General features: G+C 44.3%; 1 protein-coding gene across 5 annotated transcripts in view; it reads right to left on the reverse strand.

Annotated features, from left to right (window-relative positions):
• Positions 1–16,201, reverse strand: part of Steap2 (STEAP2 metalloreductase) — a 21,462-nt gene extending 5,261 nt beyond the window's left edge. The window contains exons 1-4 of one of the 5 annotated variants that reach the window (XM_031379971.1): positions 15,994–16,201; positions 5,554–5,676; positions 4,780–5,301; positions 610–1,137 (exon numbers count right to left, since the gene is read on the reverse strand). In XM_031379971.1, the coding sequence (XP_031235831.1) occupies positions 610–1,137; positions 4,780–5,268 (1,017 nt within the window). In that variant the 5' untranslated portion in view covers positions 5,269–5,301; positions 5,554–5,676; positions 15,994–16,201. Of the gene's footprint in view, positions 1–609; positions 1,138–4,779; positions 5,345–5,553; positions 5,793–15,644 lie in introns of those variants that run through there. The other 4 variants (XM_031379972.1, XM_031379974.1, XM_031379973.1 and 1 more) reach the window with 4 other exon arrangements.
• Between the last annotated feature and the right edge of the window lie 710 nt (positions 16,202–16,911).

Consider the following 16,911-nt stretch of genomic DNA (forward strand, 5'->3'; position numbering starts at 1 on the left):
AACTCAGAAATCCGCCTGCCTCTACCTCCCAAGTGCTGGGATTAAAGGCGTGCGCCACCACCGCCCGGTGGAAAACACATTCTTAATACCATCTTAACATTGCCCAGTTTTAGTTAACAAAACATTCTTATATAAAAAAAAAAAGAAGCTACCCTCTACCAACATCCTGAAAGAGCCTTTGGGGCTCTTATGTTGAAAAAGTTCTAACCAAATACCTGTCCACTTCTGCCTTTAATCTCAGCACTCACAAGGTAGAGGTAGGCAGGTCTCTGTGAGTTTGAGGCAAGCCAGGTTTATATAGAAAGTTTAGGCCAGTGAGGGTTACACAGTGAGACCTTGTCTCAAACAAAACAAAACAAAACAAAACAAAATGCCCTCCCAATTACATCCCTCTTTAGTATCTACACAGCTATATAGAAGAGCAATATCCACCGATAAACAGAGATCCTGTCCCACAAAAAACAGAAACACGCTCCCTCCCCCCAAATATACCAAAGGGAAAAATGCCATTTAAAAGCATATACAAATGTACACTATTTTAACTCCGATCTTACAATTCCTATGACGGCATCACACTAGAGCCAGATAAGTCACGAGCATGTTCAGTACCTGCTGATAAGCCATGTTGAGAAACAAGTATCTTTCTGACCTCCTCATTGGTAAGCAGAGGCTGTAGGCAACGTGGACAACAGCAAAGAAAAAGCTTAGCAAGCCCAGCTGTTTCCTGCACTGTAACCAGGTGTCCAACCAAGGCGGAAATCGACGGTACTTAGTGCCATAATAAAGCTGATATGCAGCCGCCAGGAGGCCCGCCAGGTACACCAGGGACAGCAGGGTAATGGCGACTATCGGCAAGGTTTTGTTCACAATCTCAATTGGAATCTTGTAAAAGTCACTCTGCTGGTTTCTGGCATAGGGATGTATCACGTCTCTGACAAAGGAATAAAGAAAGAAAAATGTGGCCAAGCTTATGGCCACTACCACTGGCCCCCTCCAGAGAGTGAACAGTCGCAGGGGTAAGTTTTCAATCTCCTTGGCTGATGATAACGATCCCAAGTCAACAGGAATAAAATTCAACTGACGGGCGAGCTCAATAACCTGCTGTCGAGCTTGGATATTGTTGCTGCATATATAAACCTGGAAGAAAAGCCAAAAAGGACGGTTATACCACTGCTGTTCATAAAAGTCCTATCCTCAATAACAAAGTCAACTGAATCTGCGGGGCATTGTTTATTGATTTTGTGTGATGCAAGTGAATACAGAAAAAAAATTATTATTCACTGTAAATTATTAAACAGATTTAAAGTAAATACTACCATAGGTATTAGTATCAGCTTTAAAACAGTATCTTAAAAATAGATCAAAAGTGTCACATTATAGTTAAATGTATTATCTTAAAAAACTTAAAATACTGCAATAAAAGTTTAGAAAGTCTTTGCCACCTATGATGAAAATAAAGTACAGAGAATCTAGCTGTAACCTGGAAGGCTCCAAGAGGTCCTCATGACAAGGAGCTGCTGGAAGAAGAGGAATGCTTGCTCTTCTAGAGAACCAGGGTCAGCAGCCTCTGCAAGGGAAGGCATGTCCCTCCCCAGAGGTCTATCTCAACCCAGATTTTTTTCTTTTCTTCTCTCTCTCTCTTTTTTTAGTTAAATTATTTGTATTCCAAATGCTGCCCCCCTTCTGGTCCCCCTCCCAGAGTTCTTTACCCCATTCCCCAACTCCTTTGCCTCTAAGAGGGTACTCCCCTCCCACCCTCCCACCACCTTACCCTCCCCCCCCCAGCATCCCCCTCTCCTGGGGCATCAAGTCTCTACAGGATTAGGCACATCCTCTCCCACTGAGGCCAGACAAGGCATCCTCTGCTGCCTATGGGCCAGGGGGCCATGGGCTGGCCCATGCATCTTCTTTGGTTAGTGGCTTAGTCTTTGGGAGCTCGCAGGGGTCCCAGTGAGTTGATACTGTTGTTCTTCCTATGGGGTTGCCATCCCCCAACACAGCTTTCTCAGGGTGATGCTAGATCCCTTTGCTTCCTTCCCTGGACAACTTTTAATTCTAGGAATGTGGAGATTCTGCTTAGCAGAGGTGTGGAAAACCCTTAGCTCCTTATCCAGCAAGAGTGCAGATGAGCAGCCTCTAGGGAGTGGTCTTTGCAAGTAAAATGTACAAACTGTGTCATGATGCCAAGCTCCCTGTAAAACTGAGGGTCAGAGGCCAAGTCATTAAGTGTCTGTAAAACATTTCAACAATTCCAGGTATACTATTTCATTAGTGAACACAGAACATTTCTTTATTATTTTTTGATAATTATATTTCTCACAAGTAAAACAATGATTCTGTAGGCTTAATAGGCTATAGGCTTAAACATAATAGGAACTGCCATTTTTTAAGACTAAACATACTATCTTTATAGGAACTCTTATGATGTGATAGGGAGGGAGAGGAAGCTCAAAACCCTGCTGATACTATAATATAGTTCAAAATTCAATGAGTATCTGTTGAACCCCAAGTTCACGTCTGGAGTGAGCTACTGCTGTAGACAGGTAGGTCATCTCATTCATGCATAGAAAAATATTGGTACAAGTCTCTAATGTTTGAGAAAAGCAAAGTTCCAAATATATCCCTGAACACATGTGTACCCAGACTCTGAAAGAGACCACACTGAAGTGTTTGCATGCTATACCTGTACATACAAGGGTGACAATACGGAGCTCAGCTTTTGGGTTTTGAATCTCAGCTGATGGTAGCCAGATGAATGAGGAACAAATGTAGATTTCTAAAATGGGAATTCTTTTATAGAAAAGAAATAAAGAAAGCATTCACCTTGATTTATTGCAGGTGTGAAATGGTAGAGCAAAGCCTGCTTTCTTATTTGGAGAAAAGTCTATAAATGAGGAAATGTTTTAATAACTTAGATCTACAAGTGAGACATGCAAAACTAAGAGCACAGGCATTATGAAGTACCAATTATATGGCTCTTGTCATGATGGAGCTTGTAGCTCATTCTGAATTTGAATTTAATCACTGTTCTACAAGGGTTATTTTTTATTCCGTTAAAAATTAAAATGATCATGAATATGAGCAAGTGATTATGTTAACTTTGTCTGATAGGCCCTAGTTTGAATTTGCCAAACATTACAGGATATGAAAGGACAGTCTCTAGGAGCTAGAGTTGCTTGTGTTCAAGCACTCACTTAGCCTAGCTTGCTGCATTTGATCAGTAGTCCAGATCAGTGTACAAAACCTTGGAGGAATCACAGACTGTTTTAAATACTTGAGCCAGGGATGGTAGCTTATGCCTATAACCCCAGTGTTTCGGAGGCTGAGGGATGAGACTGCAACAGTTTAAGGCCAGTGTGGACAACTCTCAAAACACTGGAAGCAAGACGGAGGCAAGGAGGGAAAAACAGGGAGACTTGAAAGTGGATGCTCATTGTGATGGCTAATCTGTCAATGTGGTGACTGACTTTGAAATCACCTAAGGGAAAAAGGGTGACACTCCCGTGTGTGTCTGAGAGGCATTCCAGAAAGATCGATCAGGTGGAAAGACCCCCTGAAGGCAGGCACACCATCCCGTGGGCTAGGGAAGCATCCCCTGGGCTGGGGTTCTGGGCTGAAGAAATGATGAGAAGGAAGAAAGTTGGCAGAACACTGGCTTTGCCCTCTCTCTGTTTTCTTCCCTCTTTGACATGAACGGCACCACTCTACCACTCTTCCATGCCATGACGGACTGAACCCTCTCAAACCGTGGGCAAAGTATATCCACCTCCCTTGAGGCACTCCCGTGAGCCACGGTGACAGAAAGTACTCAATATAGACTTCATGACTGCAGCACATAGCGTAAAATGGGAATACATTTACTGTGTAATGAAAGCAGTTAACTGCCTTTTGTAAAGGTTCACTGTATGTGGTCTGTGCACATGCGTGCAGGTGCCCTCAGAGGCCTGGAGTTGGAGTGACAGGTGGTTGTGAGCTACCCAGTGTGGGTGCTGAGAACCAAACCCCTGTACTCTGCAAGAACAGTAGTACTCTTAAGGGCTGAGCCATTTCTCCAGCCCTACAATTAACTGTCTTTATGAACAAAAATGAGAAGGTCCTTTTACCGCAACCCTGAGATTTAATACCTAAGCATACCTCCGAAGACTTCTAAAGAGCCTTACTTATGTGTTTTCTTAGAGATGCGCTTATTCCAAAAGCATTAACAGAACCTGCCATCTGCGTCATTCACAAACTGAACTAGACTTGTATGCTGAGAGTAAAGCTGAGAAATCCACTCTTCCTCTGCCTGCTTGCCCCAAAGCTTAAAGTCTGTGCTTAAAACAGACTGTACACTCATGCTATAAAAGCTAAATCCATGAAAAAATACAAAGGCTGTTCTGGAGGGCTCCTACGGGTTATATGAAGTCCTTTCTCCGTCAGAGATGGAGTGCTGTGTTACCAAGTATCTACAAAAAGGCAGGAAGGGAAAGGGTGGGCAGAAAGAGGGAAAATAAAAACACTTGCTATATTCTTTTAAAATTCTGGAGGATTAATGTAATGCATCAGAGGACATAACAGCTAAATCACCCTCTCTTTAATTAACTGGTTATTACAGAAAAATCTATGTCCTCTTATCAAATTTTTGCACCCTTTTTGTGAAGAGAAGTATGCATTTACAAAGTTGGAACATGGTCTTCACAGGATCTCTCATAGTTTTCAAACCATCACTAAAATGCCTTAGAACTTGGTTTACCTGACTATTATTTGGTTTACCAAATGATAAAATCAAAGGCTTCATACCTGGCGGCTGGCGTCCTTGGGACCTAACTGAAGTGCCCAAGCTGAGATCACATTAAATCCTTTGACAATCAAGGAATCCGGGAATAATGAAGCCAGGTACTCTGCATTGGATTCTGGGTACTGGTTTACTCTCATGTTGTTGCTCACATCAATGAGGATTTTGCCCACAAGCAGATGTCTCAGGTCCCACAGGGAAGTGTAATGTTCTCTATGAATAGCGATGAATATTATATTTGTTTTCGTCAAAGCATCTTCATGGTGGGTGACATCTACCACATGAGGGAAAAATTCAGACGCAAACTTAGGATTCCTGCTTCCTATGACCACGTGATAGCCACACCTAATAAGCCGAATGGTCAGAGACTTGGCAAAATCCCCACTTCCTATCACCCCCACGGTGACCTTCCTTGCGTCTTTGATACCATTTATGCCATTAGGCAAAAATGTCTCCAGGCTCTTAGGGCTTCCCATCATAGAGATGGCTTCCATGGCAGAGATTCTTCTAAGATCACCAGGAATGTCCTAGAGGAGAGAAAAGGACATGTTCACCAACTAAACCCATTGACAAACATTAAAAAAAGAAAGAAAGAAAGAAAAACTTCTAGACACTGTAATTATGTCTTACATCTCTAAAGACGAAATATTCTGACATGCTATGTAGCCCAGAACACAGCAAGCACAATTTGCAAGCTAGGGAAGATCTCAGAAATAGAAAAAAATAACAGAAAGGTGATCAATCAGCTAAATGGGGGCTTTGCAAGCACACACAAATACCTGGGGATTTAAAAGTAGCTTCTCACTCAGAAGGTCTGGAGGGAGCCTCCGGGGGCTGCATTTCTAAAAGAGTGCAGCAGATGCTGCTGGACAGTGGAAGTGCCTATATGTAGCGAGGAAGGCCTAGGGCAAAGAAGGAATTTCACTCAGAATGTTTGTCAAAATCAGCTCCAGCAAGCATGTGATCAACACATCAGGCGGCAAATCAGAAATGACATCAGAAGCAGAGGAAAGGACCTTGATCTGGGGAGAGAGAGAGAGAAAGGGCAAGAGAGAAAGGGCAAGAGAGAAAGAGAGAAAGGGGAGAGAAAGAGAGAGGGGGTGGGGGAGGGAGGGAGGAAAGGAGGGAGGGAGGGAGGGAGGAAGGGGGAAGGAAGGGAGAGGGAGGGAGGGCAGAAGAGAAAGAGAGAGAGGGGGAGAGAGGAAGGGAGGGAGAGAGGGAGGGGGGAGAAAGAGAGAGAGAGGGAGAGGGAGAGAGAGAGAGACCCATAAAAAACAAATTTCCATGCAATATAACCCAAACTAGACATCATCTGGGCGTAGAGTCTATGAGCTCTCCCTATATATACCTGATTAATTACAGATTTTAAAGGAGGCTAAGATAAAAGAGCCAACAATAAAATTAATGCCATTATTTAAACAATATTAAAGAAAAGCAAGCATCAAAATCTAGTAAGAGCCAGGCATGGTAGCACAAACTTTTAATGCCAGCACTCAGGAGGCAGAGACAGATGGATCTACATGAGTATGAGGCCAGTCCAGGTCTATGTAGTGAGTTCCAAAGCCATTCGGGGCTACACAGTGAGACCCTGTCATAAAATAAATAAAGAGAAAAACAACAAGCAACTAAATCAGCTAAACACCACAGTCATCTTACCACTCTCCCTGTACCCTATAATATAGCTCCCCTATTTAAAATGGCGATATTCTTTGGTTATTACACTGTTTTTCAGCATTATTTGGTGATCTTAATGTTTCATTTAATGTGAAGGGAGAAAATGCACCACCTTTACACCTATTACCTGTCTGTTTTATGCCTTTCAAGTCAGGAAGGGTAATTACCCACTCTCCCTCCGAGCAGTCCTGGGCTCTCAGGTAGTCCTTGGCAACCTGCTCCTACAAAGCTACCCTCACATTCCTGGTGTAGTGCTGACTACCCTGGGAATCCGCAGTTAAAGGCACCTAATGAAACCAGCACCCATTTCATCTCCAAATGAAGGGCAACCAACTTACCTTCCCCTTCTCTTAAGCGCAATACCTAAGGATGAAAAGCGCTACTGGATTCACTCAGAAAAGCCAGAGATCCACACCAGGCCTGAGTATTCAGTATACACTACAGCATCTCTCATGGAAGAACTGCAAAACCGTTCAATCTAATAATCATGGTAATAAGGCTTTTTCCAACTAAAAACATGAAAAGTTAATAACTTATCTGCCTCTTAAAAAAAAAAAGGACAAGTTCAGGCCTCTCTAAATCAGAGTGTGGAGAAGTACATAAATACCTCAGAACCTGAAAATGTCACTTCTCAGTAAGCCACAACTTTTATATCTATTTATGGGCAACACTTGTATAAACATGCTTGGACCTTAATCACATAGTATTCCTAATGGCAAGTTCTAACTGGACTCTAGGACCCAGTGTGGTGTGGCTAGGAATAAAACAGCCTAATAAATGAGACTCTTTCACTGTAGTGTGTGTGTGTGTTTGTGTGTGTGTGTAAGAGAGAGAGAGAGAGACAGAGAGTCAGAGACAGAGAAAGACAGAGAGAGAGATGGATGGAGACAGACAGACGGACACAGACAGACAGAGACACAGAGATGCACACGCTCAGAGAGGTTTGAATTGTATTACCTAGTGTGTGTGTTGGTATAGCCGCATGTATGTGGTGCTCAGGGACCGCTGTGTGGTGATAGTAGTTTTCTCTTTATACTGTTTGCTCAGGGGATCAAACTCAGGTCACTAGAGTTACACAGCAAGCACTTACCCAATATGCCGGCTTGCCAGCCTAAGAGATCTTTCATGGATCTAAAATATGAGACGTTTATTGTTGAAACCATACACCATAATTTTGTGTGTAATTTCATAGCTCAAAGAATATTTTTATTCACAGTATTATTTTAAATCCTCAAGTGGATAGGGAATAGATAGTATTCCTCTTCTGAGGCTCTGTAGCCACCTTGAAGGCATATTTTGCTTTTAGAGAGAAGAAGAAAAAAACAGGGGCCAAAGAGTGTGCTCATATCCCACTGGGCTCAGCCACATTCAGACCCAAAAGCAGCCCATCTCTCACAATGGATAAGATCTGATGCTGAGGCAGCATCAACGTCTTCATTCATAATTTGTGTCTCCTGTTCTCTGGGTCTTTTCCCTCCTGTCTTACAAGTAGATCCATGGGTTATTGATGACATCCTCACATTCATTCAGTTAGGGCAAAAATGACACAAAAATTACAGGATTTACACATTTCAGATGACAAAGTTATAGTTCTTAAGGTAGATCTGCCCTCCAGTGGCTCACTGTGAGTGTATCCGGGCCACTGTGTGCTCTGTGTGTAGAGATAAAAAGCAGGGGAAGGCACCATGCTTACACAGGAGAAAGTCAGCTTCATTAGGGAGCGACTGTATGTACTTATAGTTAAAAACGAAGTTGCATAGTCAGAATATATCTTAGAAAGCCAAGAGAGAACAATGCATGGTGCTTGTTCCCTTACTTCAAGACAGTCTGTCTCTGTGTCTGTCTCTCTGTCTCTGTGTGTGTGTGTGTGTGTGTGTGTGTACGTGTTTCTCCCTTTTTCTGTGTCTGTCTGTCTTCAACTTCCTTTCTCTGTGTGCGTGTTCTGTATTTGTATGTTTTTCAGTTTCTTAAAAGATTTATTTATTTTATGTACATGGGTGTTCTGTCTGCATGTATGTCTATATACCAGAAGGCATTGGCCCCCATGGGACTAGAGTTATAGCTTGTTGTGAGCCACCACTTGTGTGTTGGACTTGAACCTAGGACCTATGGAAGAACAGCCAGCGCTCTTAACGCCTGAGCCATCTCTCCAGGCCCTGTGTCTCGTATGTGTGAAAGATAATAAATTTGTATTTACCAACTACTCCCAAGTCACGTGGGGATTCTGCATCATTTTGATGATAGTGTGTCATGAGTACAATCTGGCTTAAAACTAGGACTGTGAATATGGCTTTCCATGGCCTCAGGTGTGCTAACTTCTGAATACCAACTAAAAGTACACGGAGAAAGCAGGGCGTTTTCCATGCAGTTATCCCTCTTGAAGAATTGTCCTTTATATTTAAAAGTGTCTCAGCCGAGCAGTGGTGGTGCACACCTTAATCCCAGCACTTGGGAGGAAGAGGCAGGCGGACTTCTGAGTTCGAGACCAGCCTGGTCTACAGAGTGAGTTCCAGGACAGCCAGGGCTATACAGGGTGTCTCGTTACTACTTTTATATACCCAGTGTCCTTCGTTCAGGAAGGGCAGTGATAGCAGTTGTCTGTGTTGGCAATCTTAAGCAGCCCTTCTCTCTAGTTTTCATTTGATTGGTTTGTAAAACTGCCAAGCTTGAGGGCTATAATTTGTATAGCCAGTAGGAGGCTCCAAGTGGAAGAGCCCCAGTAGCTGTTAGGAGAAAATGCCTTTCCCTAGACCCTGGAGTCAGCCATACCCAGCCCCCACCCCTAACCCACAGTTATCTGCTTAGTCATACTCCAAAGCCAGGAGGCACATTCCAGAAACGGAATGCCAGATATCCTAACCTCTCTAACGAGAGGATGACTTTAAACATTACAACTTTTGGCTTGTGCTAAGACAGTCCCTAAATCCCCTTGACATTTAAATAAACAAGTCAAACCCAACTGCTCATGGAGGGCAAGAACAGATTTCTATGGGTATACGTGTTTTTGTTTTGTTTAGAGATTTTTGAACACTTTCAAAGCCTTCAGAAAACCCCAAAGGCAAGGCATGTGGCGATTTCCTAAGGCAGTGGAGTTACTCCCAGGCTGTTTGAGATTTCCAATGCTTTCCTTACATTTCATATGTATTCAATAACTAACTGTTATGTAGATGTGATGTACATACAGTCCTCCATACCGAGTCACTAAAACATTTTATGTTCACTGTATTGCAATTACTAGTACAGAAGCTGGCACAGAGGCAAACAACAGTAATCCTACCACTTGGCAGGCGGAGTCAGGAAGATCAAAGGCCAGGCATGGAGGACAGCCTTAAACCCCAGAAGGAGAAACAGGCTCATCTCTGTGAACTCAAGAATTCAAGGCTGGCCTGGGCCCCCATGAGACCCTGTTCAAACCTGGGGTGAGGGGTGGGGGTGGGGGTGGGAGCAGAGAAACAGTTCAGTTATTTTTAGGAACATTTTCAACAAAAAAAGATGTTAAAAATTTCCGGTTGAATCTGATAATCCCAGAAAGTTAGTTAAAACACTTTTCTCAAAGATTTCAGATAATAATTTTAGGTGTGTGCGCATGTGTGAGCACCTGTGGGTAGGTGCGCAGGCATGTTTGCGCCTGCGCATGTGGAGGTTAGAGGTCAACACTGAGTGTCTATCTCAATCAGTTTCCACTTCATTTTTTAAGGTAGGGTCTCACCACCCCATCCCCCTGTCTCAGCCTATGCAGTGCTGGGATTACAGGCTCTCTACAAGGGTGCTGGGGACAGAGCAGAGGTCCTCATCAAGGACTTTACCGTCTAAGCCATCTCCTCAGTCCTCAGATCCTTTTCATTAAGTCAAAATGTCCCCTGGTGTTTCCTCAACTAAGAACCTCAGGTATTCTCGGTGGGTAATATCAGTTTAGGCATCAGTCCAACACTGAAGATCCACACACGGACTCATCCATCCCCATTACTTTCCCTACCAAGCATTCAACCAGGTGCTGACTCTCCAATGGCACAAAACAGGCACCGACTTCCTGGTTATCCAGTCAATGAAATTATGAATGAGGAAACATACACAGAACTTAAAAAAAATACAACTTGACTAAGGTGTGATTTACACAAAGACTTTCTCCATTTTAAATACACAAATGAATAGCTTCCTGTAAATGTACTACAGTACAAAACTAACGTCACTCACTCCATGTAAAAAACCTGGTCTAATTGTAAACTCTCCCTTTTTAAAAAGGTCCTGCATCCCTTGTGACCTGAAAAAAGCCACCAATGAGTTAATATAACCCTTCTTTCTGTGTGTCTGTCTGAGCTTGGTTGCACAATAGAAATGGGGGAGGGGGGTCCCCACTGGTGGCTGGAAAGGCAGAACCTGTCTCAGAACTGCCTCAAGGTAGTCATTTTCAACTGTAACTCCACTGAATGACCTAGAGAGATTTAAAAGTAATGATCCCTGGTCACCTGTTCCTCCATTCTGATGTTCATTTAATCAGCTGAGGCTTCAGTGTAGGCATCAGAAATTTTACAGGAAATCATGAGATGCGAAGAATAGGTAGACAAGTCCCAAAACACCTCTAAAAGGTCAGGGTTCAATTTCATATTTAGTTTGCTGCTCAGTGACTGCAGATTTCACTGACTCTTATGTATGTCTGTTTTCACATTGTTCTTCCCAGTAGCGAAAGATAACTACCCAGAGGACCATAGTCGCCCTCCATGAGTGAAGGTGAAGCCTATGCATGCGGTTCCATCTCCTCCCTGACTCAGAAGCAATATCAGACAGTCCCCTTACTGATTTGCAACATCCTTCCTTCACTTTTCTGGGAAGAGCGATGCCATTCCTTAAAATGTGTCATCACACCACACAGGAGGACATTGAGTTCCTGTTTCATAACACTCAAAATTCCAAGTGTTTTGAGCATATTAACCCTTCACTCTCCCAGGAGGGGGTGCTGTTTCCTCCATTCTACCACCTCCAAAGGTCTCTTGCCTGAGCAAACCTAGTCTGTAAGTGGAGAGCCTGGCAAGCTTTAATTGCAAATGTGAGCATCAGGGCTGTGATTCTCCTGGAATATAAAGTGAGAGTATTGAGAGCTGGGGTGACTCTGACTTCTGTCTGACTTACAAGCTCCAGATGATGGCCATGGTGCTGGTCCAAGGGCCACTTTAGCTAAAACATCCTTGATCTTCCCCAAGTTTTTAACTTAATATAAAAATTAATTAATTAGGTAATATAGATTAAGTAATTGATAAAATTATTCCACTTATGGCGAGTTTTACTTTTGTGCTGCTGAGGTAAATGGACTGGTGTAAGCTCCTGAAATCATCTTGATTGTCAGCCTGCCTCTACTTGATTCCTATGATCTTCTCCAAATGCTAAAATTCTCTTCTTTTGAAGTCTTGAAGCAACATAAGATGTTACATTATCACCTCAGATTTAACACCAAGCACAGGAGTTCCCGTTAAAAGTATATTTTAAGTAGCACACAGGCACCTTGAGATTCAAGGTCCCTAAAGGTATTTAACCTGATCTATGCAGTTAATATTTGAGGAGTATTAACACTATACGACAATGCAATTGCAGTAAGCTGCCCAGCCCTTGTGTTAGTTTGAATATGAATAACCCCCAAAGGCTCATATTGGTGTGGCCTTTTTGAGGAAGTGTGTCACTAGGGATGGACTCTGAGGTTTCAAAAGCCCATGCCAGGCCTGGTCTCTCTGTGCCTAAAGATCAGGATGTAGAACTCTCAGCTCCTTCTCCAGCACCATATATGCCTGTGTGCCACAATGCTTCCTGCCATGATAATAACGGACAAACCTCTGAAACTGTAAGCAAGCCCTCAATTAAATGCTTTCTTTTTTAAGAGTTGCCTTGGTCACGATGTCTCTTCACAGCAATAGAACAGTGACTAAGATAGCCCTAAGGTTTTTTTTTTTTTTTCAGTTTAGAATTCCTTGACATTCTTCAAGCAGAACGCTAGCAGTTCTGTTAAATTAATTTTGAAAAACAATACAACAGCAACAACAACAACAACAAACCAGAGCCTAATTTATATTGCATGGAAACATCTAGGACATTAGTTGTTGGATGACCGAGATTCAGAAAAGAGCTATCCTCAGAGATTCTCATGACTTGAACAATATGATGGTTGCTATCAAGAAAATCAAATCCTCCAGGGCCATGAGGCAGGTTACTTTATTCTTCACAAGCTCATATCCAAACCTCCTTAACTTACTCTGAAACTCTAACAACCTCTCCCTAACCTCTCAGCTCTTTACTGACTTCTATATTATCCCTTTTCATTGGAGATGTTGTTCAGCAGCTGTCAACCATCTCAAGACTTCACCATTGCAGGGAGATAAACCTTTTGTTGTTGTTGTTGTTTTTTGGGTTTTTTGAGCCAGGGTTTCCCTGTGTAGGCTTGGCTGTCCTGGAACTTGCTCTGTAGACCAGGGTAGCCTCAAACTCAAGAGATCCGATTGTCTCTGCCTTCCAAGTGCTTGGATTAAAGGTACCCACTTCTGCCTGGTAGAGCTAAACATCTTAACCTCAGGGTCTCTTGTTTTCATGACTTGTTCACCAAAAGCAATGAGTCTCTGCTCCATCATTCATTTTCTGGGCATAACTAGTACCTTCCTATGAACCTCAGCTTAAGTCGTCACACTGATGTCTAGGAGGCAAAACGACTTTTGCCTACGGATCTCCCATTCCATTCCTGGCTTCTCTTTAAACCCAGCCTGTGTACATTGAGAGTTATTCCCTGGAAAAGATCTTCCATTCTTACTTGCCATCACATACACTTAGTAAAACTCTGGAAGAACCCAGCTACCCATATTCCCTGTATCTCCACTCAGCTCTGTGCAGAATGCTAATGAAAAACCAGACAACCATGTTTAGGAATCTCATACATACCCGATGATGGCCACCTTCACTCATCAAAAGCCAGTCTCTCCTGGGGACCATCCTTTTTGCCTTCTAAAGGCATATACTTATAGCCTTTCTCATGACATCTCAAACTTAACAGGTTCAAAACTCAATCATATCTGCTTTACCATTTCCTACCAAGTGTTCAAGTAAGAGCTCTGGGGTAGGGGTAGGGATGGGTGGGGGTTCAATCTCTATGCTTTGTTTTCCTTCACCTAGAAACCTCTGTTCTTTAAAAATATTTGTTGGTGTCATAATGTTGTACCTCTGGCTGGTCTGGAACTTGCTATGTAGACCAGGCTGGCTTTGCCTCATAGAGATCTGCCTGCCTCTGCTGAAATCAAAGGTGGGTGCCACCAAGCCCAGCCCCATTAAAACATCTCTGATGTGTTCACCAGCACACCCAACTAGCCCAGGTGCTTTTTATTTGTTCTTACTTCAAACCTTCACTCCCACCCCCGGCCCAAACTTTGAGATGAGGTCTCCTGTGCTGCTGAGGCTAGTCTCAAACTCCCGGGTTCAAGTGTTCCTCCTGCCTCGGGATCTAGTACCTGAAGGACATATTATCAAGTCTGGCTTGCCAACATCTTATCTTCACCTTTCAGCCTATCTTCATCTTTTACACATCCACTCTCTACCTAAGAGCTATGATCATAATATAAATGGTATAAAATGTTTCTCTTTCTTAAAAGTCAGTGGCTCATTCTCATACCTGACAATGACCCCAAATATGGTAGCCTCTACTCACTTCTACAGCCTTATTCTGATGGCCTGTATTTCCTACTGCCCAGCCCCAGAATCCTTTTCAAGAAGTGGAAAAGACAGATCTCTTTTCCATCCCGGGAAATCTGTCTCCTACAGGTGTGATTCATTCCAGCCCACCCATCCCAGCTTCTTTCAGCCCAGCTTCTTTAAGTTCCTGGGGAGTTGTTTTAAAGAATTGCTTATTTGCTCTTCGACTGTTTACTTACACTCCCCAACACACACACACACACACACACACACACACACACACACACACTCCTATCCACTCTGCCTGGCAATTAAGTATGCAATAAATGTTCTTTGTCACTAAATGCATTTTTATAAACGCCTAGGCCAAAGAAAATGTAATGAGTCTCTAGGCCAGATCTCTCTTTCTGGTGGTTAAGATCTGTGGGCCCAAAAGGCCCCAGAGGATTAAGTGGAGTGTCAATGATATGGCTACGTCAGTGTCTTGGTTACCTCAGGGTCATGGTTACAGGCAGAGCAAAGAGTAACTGCACCTCCTGATATTCCACCTGCATCTCTTCTCACAGGCCTAGCTTTTTGAGCTTTTGTTGCATCTTTATCCTTCTCATTTTTCTATATAATTTATAATCATTTTAAAATTCTGCCTTCATCTGTGCTCTGTTCCAGTGTGAAAGTACAATTATGCTCATTCAATAGAAGTACATTTTCTATGGTACCACTACAATAAAAGTGATTTAGATGAAGCTTCTCATTTCCATCTTTCACAATTAGCTAACTTATCACTGTTGATACTGCCCCCCATCCCCAGTCCCAACCCCCACCCCGACTAGCTAAGAGGCAGAAACTGCAGTGGATGCCACCATCTCATGAGCATCTTCAGGCAGCCTGATAGCTGCACTGATGCTGCTAAATACTCAGGACTTTGTATTTTGCTTCTGCAAATAGGTTATCTTGAGGGTGCGGGGGGGGGGGGGGGGGGGGGAAATGTATAGTGTCAAAGAAAGAAAACAGATCAATTAAATAAAGAAGTAACTTAAAAAAAACTATTAAAAGGGGGGGGCAAGTAGAGCTGGAGAGAAGGTTGCAAGCAGTGGGGTGGTTAACTGGGACTTTAGGTAATCAAGTCCTGAGGGATGAAGTGGGGGCAGGAGTCTGAATTTTACTTCGCCTACAGTGATGGGCGATAATTAAATGTGGGCCAGAATAAGTTTTCCTACCTAAAAACAAACAAACAAACAAACAACCTGTATGAAGAGTAAACACTGACACCCATACTGCTCCACAGGATAGTGAAGATAATAAATGGAAATCTCCAGACCATAGGGAAAAAAAAATCTCTTTATCTCCCTATGTTATTTTCAGAACAAGATTTTTAGGGCATAATTTTCAACAAGTTTCAGCCGAGGCTGAACACGGGACGCAGAGGTAATTAAGGACACCGAAAGAACAGACCAATTACTTCTAACGCAAAATGGCCTGAGCACACCAGGATTACATGACCGGGTTTATAAGCAAAGCCATTGCAGGCATTATTTACCTGTTTGGCAAGCAGCGCTGTCTGACCGTGAAAAGTGCCGCATCAATCCAAAGTGGCTGGCAAAAGTAACCTGCGGGTCCTTTCCTCGGGCACATCCTACCTGGGACAAGGTCTCTCCTGGCCTCCCTCCTTTCTGCTGGGCCCGGACCCGAGGACTTCCCAGAGCTCTGGGAGGACCACCGGGGGATAAGGGGGCGGAATGCGTGCGACGGACGCCCTCTAGCACCCCTCCCACTCACCACCTGGCCAGCTCCAAGCTCCCCCGAATCCAGGAGGAAGGATGCAGCTCACGCACAGCTGCTCGGCGACCCCAGATCGGCCACCCCGGAGCTCTGGCCACCCCGCTCACCTCCGCGCCCTCCTCTCCGGGCCACGCTCGCAGCGCCGCGCCGCGCCGTGCCCCCGCCTCGCCGAGGGCCGGCCGAGCTCTCCCGGGCCTACGGAGTGCTCCTCCCGCCCGCGCTCCTCCGGCCCCTGAGCCGGACCGCGCCGCGCCGCGTCGGGGAGGTGGAACAGGGGGAGGCGCGCGGAGGCAGGGCTGGCGGTGACGCACAGGGGGCGCGGGTCGGGGCAGAGTGCGTGGGGACCCACCCGGCCGCGGTCCCCACGCCTGCGCGCGATCTTGCGGAGACCCCGGTGGGAGCAGCCCTACGTGGATCCTGCCCGCGTTTACACTCCACTACCTCCGAGAAGCTCGCCACGCCGCCCCAGGACTTGGCTTTGATTAGAACCCTCCTCCCTGCCCACCCCCTTCTCCCTACTCTCTTCCACACAAACCTCGAAGAAAGTGCGCTTTTTTTTCTCCCTTTGGGCTGGATCATGTCCTTGAAAGAGAATGATCAGAAATGCCCTTCCATGAACCGCATTTTAAAACTCCCTGGGACTGGAGGCCCGTCGCAGCCGTGGGCTGCAGGGGTTAGTCTCTGGACTCTGACCTTCACTGTCGCCGGTGCCCCCAGCTCTGTGCCTCCTGGAAGGTTAAGCCGAGTCAGGAGACCAGCATGCCTGCGGAGAGCTGCCTACCTCCAGACTCCGCAGTGGCCTTGGAGCATCCAGGGTTCGCTGAGCTGTGTAAGGGCACCTTGCTTTCTGTGATTTATCCCCTGCTTTTGGATTACCAAGTAGATAGGGATCCTTTAGTGACGTTCTTGGTCAAAAGTGTCAGTGGAGACTTTTTTTTTAAATATAAAATCAATTTATCGAAAATTGTCAACTTTACTTCCCTCACCCCCAACGTTAGTAAATTCTCATTTCAGTAAATTAGGTT

The sequence above is a fragment of the Mastomys coucha genome, unplaced genomic scaffold (genome assembly GCF_008632895.1).
Source record: "Mastomys coucha isolate ucsf_1 unplaced genomic scaffold, UCSF_Mcou_1 pScaffold19, whole genome shotgun sequence".
In the NCBI taxonomy this organism is placed as follows: Eukaryota; Metazoa; Chordata; class Mammalia; order Rodentia; family Muridae; genus Mastomys; species Mastomys coucha.